Source organism: Thunnus maccoyii, chromosome 13 (genome assembly GCF_910596095.1).
Source record: "Thunnus maccoyii chromosome 13, fThuMac1.1, whole genome shotgun sequence".
NCBI classification, from domain to species: domain Eukaryota; kingdom Metazoa; phylum Chordata; class Actinopteri; order Scombriformes; family Scombridae; genus Thunnus; species Thunnus maccoyii.
Genome location: NC_056545.1, coordinates 17,918,431 through 17,936,750, shown reverse-complemented (window position 1 = coordinate 17,936,750; position 18,320 = coordinate 17,918,431). Strand labels below are relative to the sequence as shown.

General features: G+C 40.1%; 1 protein-coding gene across 1 annotated transcript in view; it reads right to left on the bottom strand.

Moving 5' to 3' along the window:
- Positions 1-521: 521 nt before the first annotated feature.
- LOC121909713 (protocadherin Fat 3) overlaps positions 522-18,320 on the bottom strand; it is a 63,577-nt gene continuing 45,778 nt past the window's right edge. Inside the window, exons 40-54 of the mRNA XM_042430330.1 lie at positions 17,922-18,035; positions 17,758-17,837; positions 17,102-17,664; positions 16,660-16,791; positions 16,360-16,517; positions 15,692-16,223; positions 15,255-15,408; positions 13,576-13,732; positions 12,126-12,542; positions 11,324-11,579; positions 7,073-7,174; positions 6,188-6,247; positions 5,869-5,907; positions 3,352-3,423; positions 522-2,075 (exon numbers count right to left, since the gene is read on the bottom strand). Of these exons, the coding sequence (XP_042286264.1) occupies positions 1,315-2,075; positions 3,352-3,423; positions 5,869-5,907; positions 6,188-6,247; positions 7,073-7,174; positions 11,324-11,579; positions 12,126-12,542; positions 13,576-13,732; positions 15,255-15,408; positions 15,692-16,223; positions 16,360-16,517; positions 16,660-16,791; positions 17,102-17,664; positions 17,758-17,837; positions 17,922-18,035 (3,597 nt within the window). The 3' untranslated portion in view covers positions 522-1,314. The remainder of the gene's footprint in view (positions 2,076-3,351; positions 3,424-5,868; positions 5,908-6,187; positions 6,248-7,072; positions 7,175-11,323; positions 11,580-12,125; positions 12,543-13,575; positions 13,733-15,254; positions 15,409-15,691; positions 16,224-16,359; positions 16,518-16,659; positions 16,792-17,101; positions 17,665-17,757; positions 17,838-17,921; positions 18,036-18,320) is intronic.

Here is an 18,320-nt window from a genome sequence, read left to right as displayed (position 1 = left end):
AACTGACAGCAAACATCTGGTCTTGCTTGTTCCCAAAAGTCCTGAAATGCCATTTTGAATGTGTTAATCCGTAAATACTCCTAGTTACCTACCACCTGTTTGTTTTTCCTGTGTTTCAGAGTTGTTTAACATGGAGTTTAATTCCATTTACATTCCCCTTTGCTATGTGTGAGCTGGGAACAGAAAAGCATTTACCGCTATCAGTGAGGCAAAACCAACCATGTGTACATGTTTTGGGTGAGTTATTCTGTACTTCACGGCTGCATCTCCACATAATTCTCTAAGCCTTTCAGCACATAGTGTCTGGAAATTCATATTGTATGTTAATACCAGGCATAAAGTGGGTTTAATTTTATCTGAAGCACTGTGTAAATATTCAGCTTTTGTAATATATACAAAGTACATAATGTATATTGGGAGCAATATCATAATCTGTATTGATAAGCGAATCCTCAAATCCCCTGATACTGGCCCTCATAACTGCTCAACAGGTATTATGAGTTAAAATGAGAGGCCAAACATACTGTTGAGCATCACCTGAAGTGCTGTATTTAATTACAGTCATACAAGCCAGATCCCCCGGATGCTTGTGTTTATGAACAGGCAACAAGCAACCAAACAAATGAATGGTATAATAATAAAAAAAAAATCATTATGGAATGATTAAATGATTAAATAAAGATCCCCTGGTATCAATTTATGGTAATCTTAACAGCATCTCTGAGGCTATGTCTGGGATGTGGGCGAATAGTTTCTCCTCTCCAAAACAACCCCGGGCATGCATCAATAAAAATAAGAAACGCAAAAAGTATTACATGGTTGAGCTAACAAATGATTATGTGTGTTTTGGTCTGTAGGTGTGTGATCCAACAGAATGATGCATGAAATACATGATAGCATACTGTATGCGCATACATCTGCATGATCTAATCCAGGAACATACTGGATCCTTTCTTAATTTGATGTTAATAAATGCTGTGCCACAGTGACACCATAAATAATAAATGTAATAGCATTGATTCATAGCCAAACTCTCATGCAGTACAGGTAGAGTCAGGAGAACGCACATATTTCCTCTTATTCCTCTAGCCTTTAAATGAGCTGGGGGATTGGTGGTAGATTTGTGTTTGCTTACAGCGGGATAATAATGCGGAATAATCAAAGTGTATATGGTAATATTATCCTTTAATTAATTTTAGGTGGTGGACCAGCGGTGTGGTATTATAAATGTCAAGTATAATCAGAGGGAGTCGCTGCCTCTCTTTAATTTATAAAGGTATATTAAATCTATTCCTCTGAAACAGTCTCATCTGCTCATTTAAATCCATCCCAGCCTGCTGTAGGTTCAGATCCGGTGGAGGCTCTGTTTATTCGTGTGGCTCTCCTGGCTCTGAGCGACACCAGGTTCAGCAGTCTCTCTAGCTCATCCCCGGAACCTGCCAGACTGCTGGCACTGAGCTCTTCACGATCCTCCTGCGAACCCCTCCACTCCCCTGTCTGTAAGTCCCACGCTCGTAGGGGAGGCAGAAGTTGAGCCGGGTGCAGGTTGAGGCCTGGGGGGCTTGACGGGTATCCCTCGTAGGCTCGTCGGGTCGGGGGTAGAGTATCATAAAGGCTCTCTGTGTCTTGATTTTGCTCCGGATCAAGGCTGGATTCTCTGTATTCCTCATACACAGGTGAGGAGCTGTCTTCACAGCTATCATGACCGTGTGAGTGATGGCGGTCTCTGTGGTCTTGGCATGCCCCCATGTCTCTGCTCCTGTTGCCTGTGTTCTTTCCCTCCCTGTCGTGCCGTCCCTTTTCTTCTCTGTCCAGGACGCGTTTCCTTTCCCACTCACCCGACTGATTCCTCTCCCACTGGAAGGTTCTCTTGCTGGTCTCCCGTCCGCGCTCTCGGCTTGTGTCACTGCTGTTGCCCATCACTCTGTAGTCCAGCTGGAGAGAGCGCGTGCTGCCGCCTCGTCTGATGTTCTGCTGGGTGTCACTGAGGTCGTAATGGGATCCAACCTCTGGTGGACGCAGACGTGATGGCGACACCCAGCTTGAAGTCTGGCTGGAAGACTCCCAGTGGTACGCTGAGAAGAAAAGGACACAGACAATCTTTTATTTTAAGAGAGGGATTCACATTAGCATAGTGTTTTAGGAGCCTGATGCTTTATTCCCTGGACAAACTACTGCTGCCAAATCGCTTCAAGTACGTAGTTCTAAATTCTAAGTGCGTGTTATGGTACAAACAGCCTTTCTGCACTGCACAGTGCAAGCGGGGAATCAGATTATCTATCTAACAGGATCAGCCAGCGACAGGTGCCACATCAATCACTTCTAAAACAACAGTATCATCGCAATCTTATCTATTGGAGGTAAGTGAGGTGACACCAGTGAATATGCTTTTGAGTATCAGTTACTGGAGGGAATGATCTGAAGATGTTCACAATTACTGATGGGATCTCTGTCCTCCTAAAGCCTGAACACCTGACTCTTGAGTGTAACATCACGAAAACAAGGTGCCAGGATGTGAAATTGACTGCCTCCTAATAAGCAACCTCCTTCGCTTAAAAGAAAAAATGGCATCCATTTTTCTGTTACATTAATAATTGGCCATTGTATATACTTTGGCTTGTTGTGTTTGTTTCTATTTTTTCTCCTCTTTAGTTTTCCCTCTCATTATTATCTTCTCCCTTGATCTCTTTTTATTTTTGCAGAAATGTGTTGCTCGTTACTTGTGTGCATAAGAATTTGACTGCGCATATTTGAGTGTATGCAAGTGTGGTTGTTTGCTCCTCTGATGCAGCAAGAAGCTTGTGAATGGCTTTGTTTCTTACTGTGTCACTATGGGGTTTACCGTGGCTTCTGTGGGACTTCTCCTGCATGTTTATGTGTATAATTGCTCCATTTCTCATTTAACATTAATTAATGTGCAAATAAAACCAGTCAACAAAACTCTTTTTTTTTTCTCCCACATGTGAGTTCATGCTGACAAACGGACTGACACAGAACTTCACACTAATCCACTACTTCCTACAAATTACAGCATGCAGGTTGCATAATTCATGGTTAGGTTAATGAGCTGTGAGTGAAAAAATATCATATTGATGAAGAGAGAGGAGCCAGAGAGGTCACACTCTATGTGGGATGGAGAGTACACTTCATTAGCAGTGCCAGCTTCTTGTATATAATGCATGATGTGTGGACAGAGAAATCTAATAGACTGGCCATGCCAACACGCCACAAAACATGTGGGAGGTCTTACTGCATGCCATGCTGCTGGAATGTCTCTATTTCTGGATGAAGTATGCTCAAATGAAAGATTAAGGGTGGGAGGGAGGGGGGGACATAAATGAATGTTCTTACAATCCACAATGTACTCTTTGATGAACTCTACACAAATCTCATCTTTGCTCTGCAGGTGGCGACTTGCTGTCACTGAAGTGGAAAACAAAACAAATATCTCATGGGACAGGAAGCCTTTGATGATGAAATGCTTTTCTCATAGAAACAACTGAATGCAGAAGAACATGATGAATTATGACATGGAAGAAAACACATTACATGACGGGAAGGGGAGCCTGGCAGAGAGCCATTTAGCACATTGGCGATACATGTAAACAGACAAAAACACACTGTAATTGGACACACAAAACCATAATGCAATCTCATGCAACTTGCATTAATGATATGCCAATGCAGCAAAAAAAAATAAAAATTCAGTTCCCATCTCCAGAATGCCAAACATGAATCCTCTTCGCCTGAGTATGTATCAGTTAGTCTGTTTTTTTCTTATTATGTTGATATCTTAATCTTTTTTTTTTTTACACTGTTGTTTCTGTAGCACACTAGTTTCTTTTAAATCACTTGACTTGAGCGCAAAAACATGAGAAAACATATAAAATAAGAAAATACATGTTTGTCCATGTGTTCCAGTAACACATATGGGTTAACAAGCGTTATGTGGAACAACCTACTGAACGAAAATGTCATTCACCGTTTAAGTCTCTGAAATAAAGCTTCTTGTGGCTCAGAAGGCTGGCAGTGACAGAGGCATAAACACAGTCTCGCTCTGGGTAAGTAATGAAATATTTTGTAGACCTAGTAAATAACACGCAACTGAGAACAAACAGACTTGGTAACTATGATCCAATTAATATTGTTTTTAAAGACTGCAGCGGATTCTGACGAGAACAAAGGGATCTTATGGGATAGGTGCAGCTGGATCATGACTGCTATGGTCTTTGCATAAGCAAAACCATGCATTCAGTAAGAGGAGAAAGTGTTCAGCCTGTACATGGTGCCCCCATTTAGTGTGAAAAAGAAAGCGTTTGAAGCTGCCTTCTCCTCTGCCATTCTGTGTGGATGTGAGGCTTGGCTCAAAGTGCCCCTATAATCCACTGAGACACTCAACATGGTCGGGGTGAAAGCTCTTCTTTGCTTAGAGTGAAGACCGCTACACCCAAGTGGACTGAGCTTTTCAATCTTAACATAATTCAAATTATCTCAGTTAACTATTTATACTGTAGACACTTGTATATGTTGCATAGAGAATTGGGTTATACTTTTACAGAATATTTCATAGTATAAATACATTTAACATCTGTTTTATTTGATGATAAAAAGGTGTGTTATATATTGATAATATGTTGAAAATAGGTTGAGGTCTGAGAGCATTTTATTGAACCTGAATTCATTATAGGATCCGCTTATCAAATCCAAATCTTTTCGCATCCCTTATTGAATTGATTTTGGATTAGCTTTCAGCATTTGTAAGTACTTACAGTTATAAATAACTAGAACTGTGAGATTCAGCTGAGATCTTTATTAGCTGTTGTTGGTGAAGAAAGCTGAAACACTACTGTTTTGCTTAATTAGTAATTAACAGTATTCATAATCAGACACAACCTATTGCTACAATTTGAAAATGAGATGAAATGTTGAATAACCATATATCTGGCATATATAACAAGTGTAGCTGACTTACTTTTGCACTGATTTGTACTAAGCTACTTCCTCCAAATACTGGGGGAACTATTATGTTAATCAGCTCAAATATTAATATGATATTCATGCATGTTAAATTGGAGGTTCTGAATACTAAAACTGATGAATTATTAGAGAGGACTTGCCACTCTTTTGGTCTTGTTAAAATGCAAAAACACAATCATAGAGAGGTGTTTAAAAGTGGGGTTTCTTTTTATAACACCAGACAGTTTCACTGTAGCCTTTGATCAAATTACTTATGGAAGAGCCTGATTGAGGATTTTCAAGATTTTTCAATTTCGATAGGTATTTACTGGTATTTTCTCTCTGGCAATATTCATTTTCTGACATTAAACATTACATAAACATATATTCTAAAATCTAAAAATCGTAAACAAGATATGTAATGTGCAGGACATTTTCCTGTTAAAAAATAAACTTCTCTTGTCACTTATTGGCCGACATATCCACCAATAAAATGTTTCTGTAATAAGCAAAAATCAGCCAGGATTTATCGTTCATGCTCTAGAATTCATGTTAATTAGCTTTAACCAATATAATCTGCAGCCAGCAAAGTTTTATTTTAACTCATAAAAATACAGTTATAACAATTTGCTAGATCCAAAAAAGGAACCCCCTATGAAAAACCAACCTTAGTTGCAAGACAGTAAGCATAAAAACTGGGAGCCTGCATTTACATTCAGTGTCTGAGTAGCAAAGATTTGGCATGAACACAAATGGTAATCTGTGCTGTTGTATGGGATGTGATAAAGGTATTCAGAGGAAATAATACAAAAGAATACAAAAGGTTGAGCTTTGGGATCACAGCTTGAGTAATAAAGCCAAAGGGATGGCAAGTTAATACGATGTTTTTCAGTTGCTTTGCATCTCACTCACCAGGGCTGTTCCGCCGCTGTTCTTTATCCATGTTTGACACTACAAAGGGAGAGAGAAAGAGAAAGTGAGAGACAGACTGAGACAAACAACACAGAAACCAAAGGAGGGAAATTGAAACACAGAAAGATCCAGTGTCATAAACTGACAAAAAAATATCAGAAATCTAAGCAGCATGTTTTATTCTGTATAAGACAGGGGGATAGAACAGCAAAGCCTTGGCTGCATTCACTACATTATATCATAGTGCTACACCACCAGAACAAACACTTTGGCAGACACAAAAAAGATAGAGGAGTCAACAGAAGATATTCTTTCATACCTTCACTTTCAATATTATCAACAGCATCATTGACTAGACGTATGACTGTCACTATGGAGGCTGGGAAGAATACAGAAAGAGAAAAGAAGAAGAACAGAAACAATGTCAGTACATTTATGAATAGCATAAGGTTTCATGTGCTGGGTGTGACCGAAATGAGATGGAAGAATGTGTGTGAGCATGTATGTGCACACGTGTTGAGAACAGAGGAGACATGTAAGTCTTGCCAACATGTTTGAATGCATGTGGTACGTGGGTGTTTGTGTGTCTGTCCTATAAGGTAGTGGGAAAGACTCCTGCTTTCGCTGTAGCTCCAGTAATTAGACAGGAAACAAAGCATTGACATCGACCCTTCCCAGAAAACACACACCCACACACACACATGATCATTAGGGTGTTTGGAAGGGAAGATCAATGGTATTGAGTTATCTGAGAAAAAGACACCCTATAGAAGCCAAGAAAAAGAATAAGAGGACTTTTCTCCCACCAGCGACCTGCATTGACCTCCGATGCATTTGTATGTATGCATTTAATTGCATTAAGGTACTTTTCATGAAACATTTCCACTGGTCTATAATCTGCTTACGTTCCAATATGTTAATACAGTTAATGCACTACAGTAAAAGTGCAAAGTGGACTGATCCTACATTGAGTGAATTCCATCTAAAGTAGTGGTTCCCAGCATTTTTTTGTCAATGTCTAAATGTCTACTTAGGACCCCTCTTCACAGGGTCTATCTGTGAAGAGTGATATTCCCTTCTCTTTCTTTTGAATAACTTTTACTGGAGTGAGGTGGTAAAAGTATATAGTGTTTCACAAGAAAAAAAAAAAAGCAAGACTAGGGAATGCAAATTAGGTTGGGTCATTTCAGTGTTAGAGTCTTACCGTTATCATCGAAGGACTCAGACGTGTAGGAACTGAGGGAGTGCTCCTCAGAGGTGGAGTCTGAGAAACATGCCACCTCGTCTACCAGCTCTGACAAGTCTACTGTACAAACAAACACAAACACAGGTATATTTTCATTTCCAAACCATTTTTGTCGCATATCAATATATATCACACAAATTTAAAGTCAAATTTAAAGAAATCATGATTGTTAAGCCAGTATAAATTCAAAATTTTATAGGGCAGGATCAGATTTTTTTTAAATACAATATACTTAATACTCACAAGTCCATATGGGTATGTATGACAGTTACTGAATGCTGTAATCATTCCTTCTGTCCATCCTGGCCATGAAGAGATCACATTCTGGCATTAATTTAATCTAATATGAGGCCTCCATAGTCTCAGGTTAGCCAAATCAGGTGGGTATTTTAAGTTACAGTGTTTTTAGTACCCTCTTGATGAAAATATGCTCTTTATTTGCAAGTCAACCTGCAGACGTCCCATACTGTATTAGCTTTGGCTGGACTTTGAAGTGCATTTCCCCATGGATGAACAGAGGGAATTATTTCAGCGATCAATAACTCTCTCACTGTACATATGGGAATGTGAGTATTGTATAAAGATAGACTTGAACAAAATCTGAATGAATCATTTCCCATCCATCCATTTTCTTTTTGGCTAGCTATGTTAGGTACAGAGAAAGCCAAAATGGGTCACCCGTCCGTTGCAGGGTTACACACATAACAAAACATTCACATCTAAAGATAGTTCAAGTTGCAGTATACTGAATGAAATTTGGTCTGTTCTCAAAGACTGCCTGCTTCAGAGTACAGCACTTTCAACAAATCCTAGTACACCCACTGCAACTCCTTTTCTGCTCATTAAATGCTCTCTGTGCCAGCTGGAGGAGTCATGGAGGCCACAGAGTTACTTATTCTAGTGTAGTTCAGTGGAACAGATGTGAAAAAAAACCCTCCTCAAAACTACAGGTCCACTGGAAAAACGCAACCAAACGTAAAACAAATCACATGACAAAGTTGACAATATTTATCAGGTGCAGACAAGGGCAGAGAGTTGGGTAATGAACAAGGCTGCATGAAATTCTAACCTGTCCAGCCAACTCACACTATAGCAATGAAAGCTATTATTTCCAGTCACAAACCGCACATTTTGTCTGCGAGAACAAGTCGGATTAAATTCCATTTGGACAATGCTGGCAGCCACAGTGTCTCCAGTAAGCCTTAACCTGCATGTCTTTAGAGGCAAATGTTATAAATCAGTATTATCCCTGCCATTCTTTCCTTTTGCTGAGCTGTTATTTGATGGGTTGTATTCTTTCAGTCACTCAGTGCTGCATCTGAGTAATTGTTTGTCAAATAACTGCTAGAGGGACAGAGCAGGTACTTACATATCACAATTACTTCTGATGGAGGCATGTTGGCCTATAAGACTGTCTGCTAAGCTGAAAGACAAGTACCTTGCCCTACCATGCGCTTTAATCCAAAAGCAATAAAACGCCTGATTTCACATTAGTGTTCAAACTGAGAAGGAGATGCACAAGACCGACAGAGCGGAGATCATTGATATGGACTCTAAAAAAAAAATTTCTACTTGGAAAATAAAGCTGGTTGAACTGGCAGCTTTGCTGATGTGATTAAAAGTAACTTTTGTCAAAACCAAACAGCCTTCTGACATATTTTGTTAAATGGAAAAAAAAAGTCGTAAAAAAAAACATTTTTCTGTTCCTTAAACTTATGCACTCAAAAAAAGTATAAGTTTGGTATCAGTACCAAAACTCAGTCATCGTGTCTAAAAATCCAATGCTATGCAGTGCTATATGATGCTACATCCAATGCTAATCTGATGTTATTTCCAGATCTTTCAACTCCTCCTATAAACATAACCATTAGTAACTAGCTTTCCCTGTTTTGCAAAGTAATAAACAATGTGTTAGTGTATCTTGGTAACATGGATTATTTTCTCATAACTGGACACAGCGTGTCCTTGTCTCTCGCACCTTGTCATATCTTCTAGAATTTCCTTGATGGTTTCAAAATTGGGCTTCAAACTTGACATTCAGTAAGCAAGGAGTCACGCCTTGGGCCATCTTATAACCAAAACTGCACTCTGTCGACGAGGGTCAGGTTGTCTGGACATCAACTTTAGCTTTTTAAGCCCAAGCTAGCTGGCTACGGTCCAATGCATATGAAACAAGTACAACACTCCTGTGGGAATGTGAGCAGTAAGGCAGTGCCATCAGTCAAACTAGGTAAGAAAGGCAGCAAAACAGCCACCGATCTTATTCAGCATGCAGGCGAGGGGACACTTCAACATAATCAGGTGAGAAAAAGTCAACTTTATAAAAATTTCTTTCTTTCTTTCCCATTTATTTTCTCTCCTCACACACTCATTCATTGTTGTGCCAGTGCCTACGCTGCCATGTGCCAATGCTGGCAGACATGCCTGAGGTTGCGGTCCCAACCCCTGCTGTAATCCTACCACTAACACTCAGCCAAACCATATTCTCATCCCGGTCCCCAACTTTTTAAATCCCCTACACTTTTCCAATTGTGAGTGCCATCAAAGAAATCATCATGCGTCATTCTGGCATCCACCATGCAATTCTGACAAAATCCGCCTTTTCTTGAAAATGTAAAACTTCACATTTTAGGTAATTAATTAATGTTTAATTAAGTTGAATTAAGTTTGACTATAGATTCATTGATTAGCACAAGGTCTGGTTTGGCTCTTCACAAATTGCTCTCTGTAATTTGTCCTGCAATTCGCAGAGTAATAACTGGAAAGCCTCCACTATGAGGGTTTACTCCATTTGCATTATTAAAGGAACTAGTGTAATGATGTGACTCTTCCCGTGACGACAAGTTGTCAAACTCATTCAATCATGAACCTTTTATTCAACTACATTTCTTTGCTAAACATCATAAGGATCAATATTCTTTCTCTGGGACACCCTACAATGTTTTTGAGATCAAAATTGCCAAAAACTGAGCAATATGGGACCTGATTTGTTCACAAGTGTTTTCAAAGTATTTAATTATTCATTCAGTTTTATTTATTCATGAGGCAGCAGGTAGTGACAGAAAAACAACCAATATGTTCCCTTGTTAGTTAGTATCTCACATATTGACTTGTGTCCATGTACTGCAATGTTCATTATCACTTGTTTGTGGTTACTGAGGTGTTAATACATAAATACACACTTTCAAATTGTTTAATTAAACTTGCAGTTAACTCTGGAGTCATAAATGCAATAATAAGGATATTTGTTAACTAATGTCTCAATCACGTATTAATTAATGGGCTGTGATGTAACCGTGACCCCTAGGGGCACATGCTTCTCTCTCTTTTGTGCACACACTCAGCAGGGGAGCAAAAAAATAAAATAGCCTATTTTCCATTCAGGAAGGAATCAATAATTAACAGGCAGGAAGTTCCCACTGCAGGCTGTATAATTCAAACAACAGGTTGGACAGAGAATCGAAGTACATGACGTCTACCTAAGCGCTGAGATGCAACATAGTTATTTCATGAACAGGGAGCAAACTATTAAGTGTGTTTTTGTTGTTGACAGTCTTTGGCAGCTAAATATCAGACTGTGGTTGAATTATCTGACAGCTACGTCTTACCGCTGTCCCTCAGGTTGTTGTCTTCTCAGTTGATGAAGGTATATACCATGCAAACTTGGATCAAAAATTGTAGAAAAGTTGGCAGAACAGTTGACTTTAAGTGGAAGTGTTCCAACTACTTGGATTTTGACTTAACTTTTTTGAGCAAAAGTAGGACAAGAACAGAAGACATCAGTTCTGGCTGATTACCCTGACCATTCACACAGAAGTGCACGAGAGATGTCTGAGAGTTAACCTGATATAAGAGGACATAATTGCCAATTTCAGCAGCGTAACAGAAACGTTAGTTAAATTACCAGTTATTGCTCCCATGAAATACAGTAAATACTAAAACTAAAATGAAATGATAGCAAAATAAAGAATATTACTTCTTAACCACTCTTGCTTACTCTGGGCCATTTTCTTTGATGTGTGTGATCAAAAGGCATAGATCACTGTGAAATAAGCTCTGTCAGTGGAGATAATGGTATGGTTGTAACACAATGAGTTCACGGCTTGTGTGCTCCATGGCTTGTGCCTTTATGATCAGAGGTTAGAGACTGTGTGTGCATTTGTGTGTGTGTGTGCGCATGGATGTGCGTGCATGTGGTAGCAGTCTTACCCTGTGGACTGTTATCTCTCTGTGTTCTCTCCAACTCAAAAGCTCTCTGCCCCCATTCCTCCTCTCTCTCATCTCTCGCTCTCTCCAGCCCTTCCTCCCTCGTTTCCTCGCCCTCCCAGGACACTTTGTGGGCCGGACTGTGCTCTGAGCGACAGGCCGATGCCGAAGGGAGATTGGGTGCCACGCTGCACACTGCGATGCCCCTCCTATTGGCCACGCCTCGGATATTAGACATGTCTGAGAGGAAGCTGCTCATCTGTAGAGATGGAAGAAAACAGCAATGCAAAAAAATGCAAAAGCTGGTGATATTCTATATTCCTATTTTTGTTTTAAAAAATCAATTGAAAGAACAAAAGCAACAATTAATTGATCCAACTAACAAGTATTGCCTGTGCAGCCAAAGCTGTAATACAGTAGCTTCTTTCTCTCCGGCATAGACATCAGTTTCTATCCAAACGCTATTAAAACCACATCAATGAGCAGCACAGTTGCACTAGGACCTTTCATTTTAATGATCATGGGCACTGTAGTACATTTTCTGTCCACCCAAAATACATTGTTCTGCTGCTGTAAAAATTCTGCAGCTGAAAATATTTCCCAACAAATGTGCTATTTTCTGTTATATACAACAACTCAACTTGCTTTGCATTTTTCAATGTTGCTAAGCTCTATCAAATTATTTTCTTGTTATTTTAGCTGACATTGTTATGACAGTTCTGTAAGGTGCGGGTCATGTTATAATACAGGAGACAAGTAAATAAACTGTAATCATTACTACATGCCAAAGCACACTTTTGCATACCTGACTGCCCTCACTGGAAGTGGTCTTGTCACCATCCCTGCTCCTCATGCCCTGGTTGCTGAGTCCTCCTGGTAGAGGGGAGTGGGCAGTCGGACGTACCATGACCTGAGGAGGGCCCACAGTGCTGCCTCCCACCTCACCGTAGGTGCTTGTGGCCCCTGGTGAACCTGACACACGCACTGCTTTAAACTCAATCCCTTCTGCCCCCATGCCAGTCTTGTGCAGCATATAGCTGGTTTCTGTGGAAATAGCTGAGACTCCCATCACAGCCTGAGTCCCTGAGCCCGGGACTGAGTCTTTCCTGAATTTGATCTTTTTCCTAAAGGCAATGAAGAGTATGAGGAGGAGAATGATGACAAAGACAAGGACCCCAATTCCAATGATCTCTCCTGGTCCGACGTAAGACAGGGGCTCCGCCTGTGGCAAATATGGAGAAAGATCATAAAAACTGTTTTTTTTTTCAATTCCAAATGAAAATAATGCATACACCATCATTGCCTGGTGGGAGCAAAGCAATTTTCATATTTAGTATTCATTTCCATTCACTCAAAGAACAATAACACACTTGTTGAGAAAACTCTGCATATGTTGCTGAATAATAAAAATGTAGATTATCCCTAAAAAGAACAAATGTCAAGGGACAAATCAGGCTTTTTCTTGTGAATACAGATCATTTTAAATTATCCAGGGAGCCATGTGAGAACTGTAGTAAATATACAGTACATATGCGATGGCACACATACAGTGCAGTTGATTGTTCATCACCAAGACGTACTCTGTAAGGACATCAATGCAAATGAACAGATCACACATTGCAAAGGCCATCAGCATTACAAATGTTTTATGACAGAAATCATCTTTTGTTTAATTAACTTTTTTCCCAGTGTAAAAATAAGATTATGTGAGACTTCATTATATCATACACTGAGCACTGCAAAGGATTAGAACAATTACATTTCTGGTCTTGCAGTTTGGAGGAAATGATAATGATAATTCCACAGATTTGTGTTGTGATAGAATATGTAGCGAGTCATCTCCACTTTTATTGAGTTTTATTTCTAGCAATAGACAACCCTCAAATGTCCTTTAAAACAACAAACAAAGCTAACGTATCCATTGGTTGTGAAAGCAGCCTGATAGGTTTTATCAACTATGGTTACTTTTCTGCTAATTACAGTCTTCTAGGGAATAATGAAAGCACCTTCATTCTCACAATATGCAACATTAATTGGGCTTGCACTACATATATAAGGTATACAGGGTGAAAAGAAAAGTCAAGACTGTGACAACTTCAAATAGAAACTATGATTTACCCATTACCACACTTTTATTCATCTACTGCAGAGACAAAGATACCAAGCTGGTGTATAAACCTTCTGGGAGGCCACGGCACACTCAAAATTCTCAACAGTTTCACTGAGTTGTCCAATTAGAAGCAAACTGACTATACCTGCGTGTCATCCCCCAGATCACCAGGCGTCTGATCATCACAAAACTGACCCTCGTACCCTTCTGAGCAGTTACAGTAGAACGACCCGAATGTGTTGACACATTCTCCTCCATTCCCGCACTCATCCTGGTCACACTCATCTACATCCTCATCACATCTGCAGAGAGGCAAAGACAAATAAATTGTTATGCATGAGAGCGGTAAAGATGATTTGTATCAAATTGAAAGAGGAGAATAAAAGATGAAAGTGTTACAGTTAAAAAGGGTGAAAGAAAACACTTTGGAGAGATCATCTTTTCATAGGGCCTTTCTTTTGCTAAAAGAAGGGATTATCTTCATGGATGCCCTATTATCCTCATTTATATAGCTCTGGTTTAAAGAAACAGACACACATAGGTACTCATACTCTTAGATAAAGATGTTAAATTCTGAAAGAAAAATCAAAAACGTCATTTTACTTCACACACATGCACGCTCATCTTAAGCTTGTCATTTCAAACATGGTGCCCTGCTGTGATAGAAATAGAAAAAATACATGTATTTCTCTTTTCAATTACTTCTTCTTGATGGGATTTTCAAAACACTGTAGAAGAGTTGGCCTTGGATGTAAGAAGAAAAATCATTTTCTGAGTATTGCAGAAAGCTTCCTTTTATAACTGTTGAAAGTTTTGTTTTAAATGATAAAAGTAGAGGAAGTCATTAAGCATATGCAGTTTCATTTAACAAGGCCCGGATATATCAGCCATTGATATCCGCTCATGAATATTTTAGAAAATGAATACTGTACATCCTAATTAACGCACTTCATGAATTCAGCATGTTGTGTTCTACTTTGGTTGTATTTCTAAGGTTTAGCTTTGAAAATGGATTTTATAGTATTTCCAATTTAATATACTTTATTTTATTGTTATTTACATGCACATATTTCAGTCTAATATTATTATTTATCAATCAGCAGGAAATAAAACAATTTCAAAGCCAATTACACTCAACAGCTTGTGGCTCTGTGTGTTTGTGGCAGAATATAGTATTTGCTGTAGCGATGGTTGCCAGCTGTGTTTACCATTAACTGATAATGATTTGAACAACCTGCTGCCTGATAAAGAAAAAAACAGTTTCATTTTCATATTTGGTATTATTAAGCCAAATATGATTTACTCCAACTACATCAAATACATTTTCACATTTTTGTCAAAAGCATTAAAAAAAAAAAAAAAAAAGCAAAATTGTCTTCTCCTTTGAGGGAGAAGTGCTCCCTAGTGGTGGTTCCACTGAACAACCAAAGCACAACATGAGCAGAGGTTATTTCAAAGGCAATTACTGAGCTGTAATTAAGAAGGCAGCTTGAGAATGATCACAGGGTTTTCAACTGAAATTATGCTGAATTAAATTAGAAACACTAATTATCTCACACTGTAACAACTAAAACAACACAGTGGGTTCTGGGGTGCTAATGCAAGCTAATGAGTGTGTGTGTTTTTGCCGAGTCCTACACATGTTCTGTGCGTGAGTGTGTATGAGAAGGGAGATGCAGATTTTTAATGTGTCGAAATCATCACCCCCCTGACTGTCATTGAATACATACTCTGCATACTCTTCATTTGTCAACACTGCTTTTACAATTAGTAATTAAGGTGTGTGTGTATGTGTGTGTGAGATTGCAGGTTATTTTATATTACATAAGTCCCCCGAGTCCTCTAGGACAGCCACAGAAGAATGCGCTGCCTACAGGCTTGCAGTCTCCACCGTTCTGGCATGGGTTTGGCATGCAGGATGTCAATTCAATTTCACAGCGCCCCCCAGTGAAGCCAGCACTGCAACTGCACATGAAGCCTATAGGAGAGATTCAAAATGTGTCAAATAATAATGTGCATAATTATGAATGTTAATAAATTATATTAAATCCTGTTGATAACATATGTTTTCATTTATGAGTATTTAAGCACAATACAGACTATATATATATATATATATACAAGCTGATAGTCTCTACTGCATCAAACTAAAATTATGCAAAAAAATGATAATGCTGTAACAGACTGAATTTGCATGCAGTGCTATTTGTTTATACAACAACACGACACCCACACACATTCACACTGTTATCTACACAGACCTCCAGAGGGCAGGCTGCTACAGATGGCTCCATTGAGGCAGGGTTGGCTGACGCATGGATCTGGATAAAGCACGCAGCCCAACTTGACCTCACTCAGCCCGGCTATCTCAGCGTATCGGCTTCTCTTATTCTGGAGTGGTAGCTCGTTACCGTTCAGCATCAGTGAGCCTAGGCAGCCCTGGAAACCGTCCTGGGCTCTCGGTGGGTCCCTTGCCCCACGGTCACCGAGTCCTGGCCCTCCCTGGTTTCTCCTTGGCCCTGGGCTTGGCCTCTCACCTTGCCCATTTGGTGGCCTCACTTGGGCCCCAAAGAAGAAGGAGGAATCTGCGGCCAGAGGCCAAAGGCGAACAGGTGCTCTGGCTGCTCGGCGGCGCTCCACGTAGCTGTCATCTAATGAAAGGAGGGTGTAGTTCCTAGTCAGCTCCAAGGCTACAGCGTGCCAGAGGCCATCATTTATTGGTCTACCAGAGATACCCATAATGCCAAGGGTGTTGTCACAGTCCAGCTGGAACCATAGTCGACCCCCTTCAATCTGTGAACAAAAAGAGAAAATAATTGTATCTTTTAAAATGATGCAATTACTGAAATAAAGAACACCATTTCCTGGGTGGATTTGGCATTGAGAAACAATACAGTAAAGTGTAGCAATTAAATGTAAATGTGTTTACCTTGAGCATGGTACAGGGGTTAACGCGAGTGAACATAATTACTCCTCTTCTCTGAAGTGTTCTGATTCTCAGGCCGAGCCTCATCTCTCCGCTCTGGCCGCTGTCTGTCACTCTGTACTTGATGTAACTATTTCCAGAGAAACTCAGAGAGGTTTGGCCTACAGATTCACAAAACATAGAGGCACAGGATTAAAATAAGAGGCCTTCAATTTAGAGACAGACAAGACAAATACAGACACATAATCAAACCATATACAGCAGTGGTCCAGATTTCAAGCATAAATAAGGATGAAATCATACCTGCACACTCATCTAGCCTGTCAGGCTGACACTGGCAGACAGATGGCGCTGTAGGACCGGAGCGAACACACTGCATGTCTGCTGGACAGGACTGACCTTCACAAAGCTCGACAGGGGTTTGGCATGTCCTTCCTGTTTGGAAAGGTGTAGATACAGGAAAATGAGAAAATAATACATTAATGGAGTTAGAATATGTCTGCAAAATAAACAATCCTTTAAATTTATTGTATTATTTAATGTATGTAAAGATATTTGTATCTATCTATAGTGTCTGTCTTTCTCTCTGTTGATTTATCTTCTGTTGGTTGTTTATCTTTGCTGTTGGTTTGTCTATCTCTCAGTGTGTTTATTTATCTGATTTATCTTTTTATAAACAGTATTGTGTACAGTATGTACAGTATGTGAGTAACATTTCAAATACAAGTGTGAATTCAGTGCTCACCAGGGCAGGTGCAGGTCTCTGTACGGCTGAACCTTGGTGACACCATGCTGACCCTCTCTGTGCTGTAGGTGACCAGTGAGCCACCCTCCATCACCAGTGTCTGTTCACACACCCTGTCCCCACAATCCAGCTCCCCAGAGCAAGCACTGCTCACCGCCATTGCCCCAGCTAGGACACCCCGAATCTGGCCCCGCGCTGCTGCTTCCTCCAGCTTTCCGGCCATTTCTTGCTGAGAGTAGAAGCCACCCATCCGTCCAGAGCTCGATGTCTCTGGCCTCTCCATGGCCAGAAGTAAGTCGACGTCAGATGTCCCCATCACTGGCTGTACAGTAAGTATGTGGAGGGGATCTTGTTGTCCCGGTGACCATTTCCAGCCAGCTAGTCCCCGTAACATTAGTTTGATCTGGCTGAGGTAGCGACCAAGCAAGTCTTCCGGGGACAGGGAGCTGAAACGTAAGGTCAGGGCACTACGCAGCAGCACGTCTGTCACCTGCTCGACCTGGACTGACACATCAGCTATCACAGCGAAACGTCCATCACTCACTGTAGCATTCATCTGGTATCTGATGACAGAGAGGACAGGCACATGTGAACTCTGTGATGCACCAAAATGTATTTTAAAAGAAAATGTTCCATATGAGTATATATATAAGTACCTGCCAGGTTCCAGGCCTGGCAGAGCCACAATGCTGCCATCCTGTCTGCTGATCTTAAACATGCTCTTGGGCTGAAGCCTCTGGGTAAATGACAACACATCATTGGGGTCACGGTCCGTTGCATAGATCCGACCTATTGGGCCTCCCTGGAAGGTATCTGTTACCATGACAATGAAGATTTCCAGGGGAGAGACGGCTGGTTTGTACTGACTGTTCCCAATGACCCTCAGAAATACCCAGGAAGAAGAGGTAAGACGTGGTTTACCAGAGTCCCTTGCCTAAGAGACCGAGACAAAATTAAGGTTACATTTTCAATAACGCAAATCAAAGAAACAAAAGTAAAGTTCTGCTGAAATATTAAGAAAACCATTTAAGGTTAAAAACTTTAAATTTTAATTTATTACTGCTGGTTGCATATGAACACAATTTCTTACTGGGGAAGATGATGAAAGATTGTTATAGAACACTAAAGAAGGTCATATGATAAGATTGTTTTATGGTCTTTTGATGTTCAGACTCTCATTCTCATGGCATTTCCATGACGAAATATTAAAAACACACAG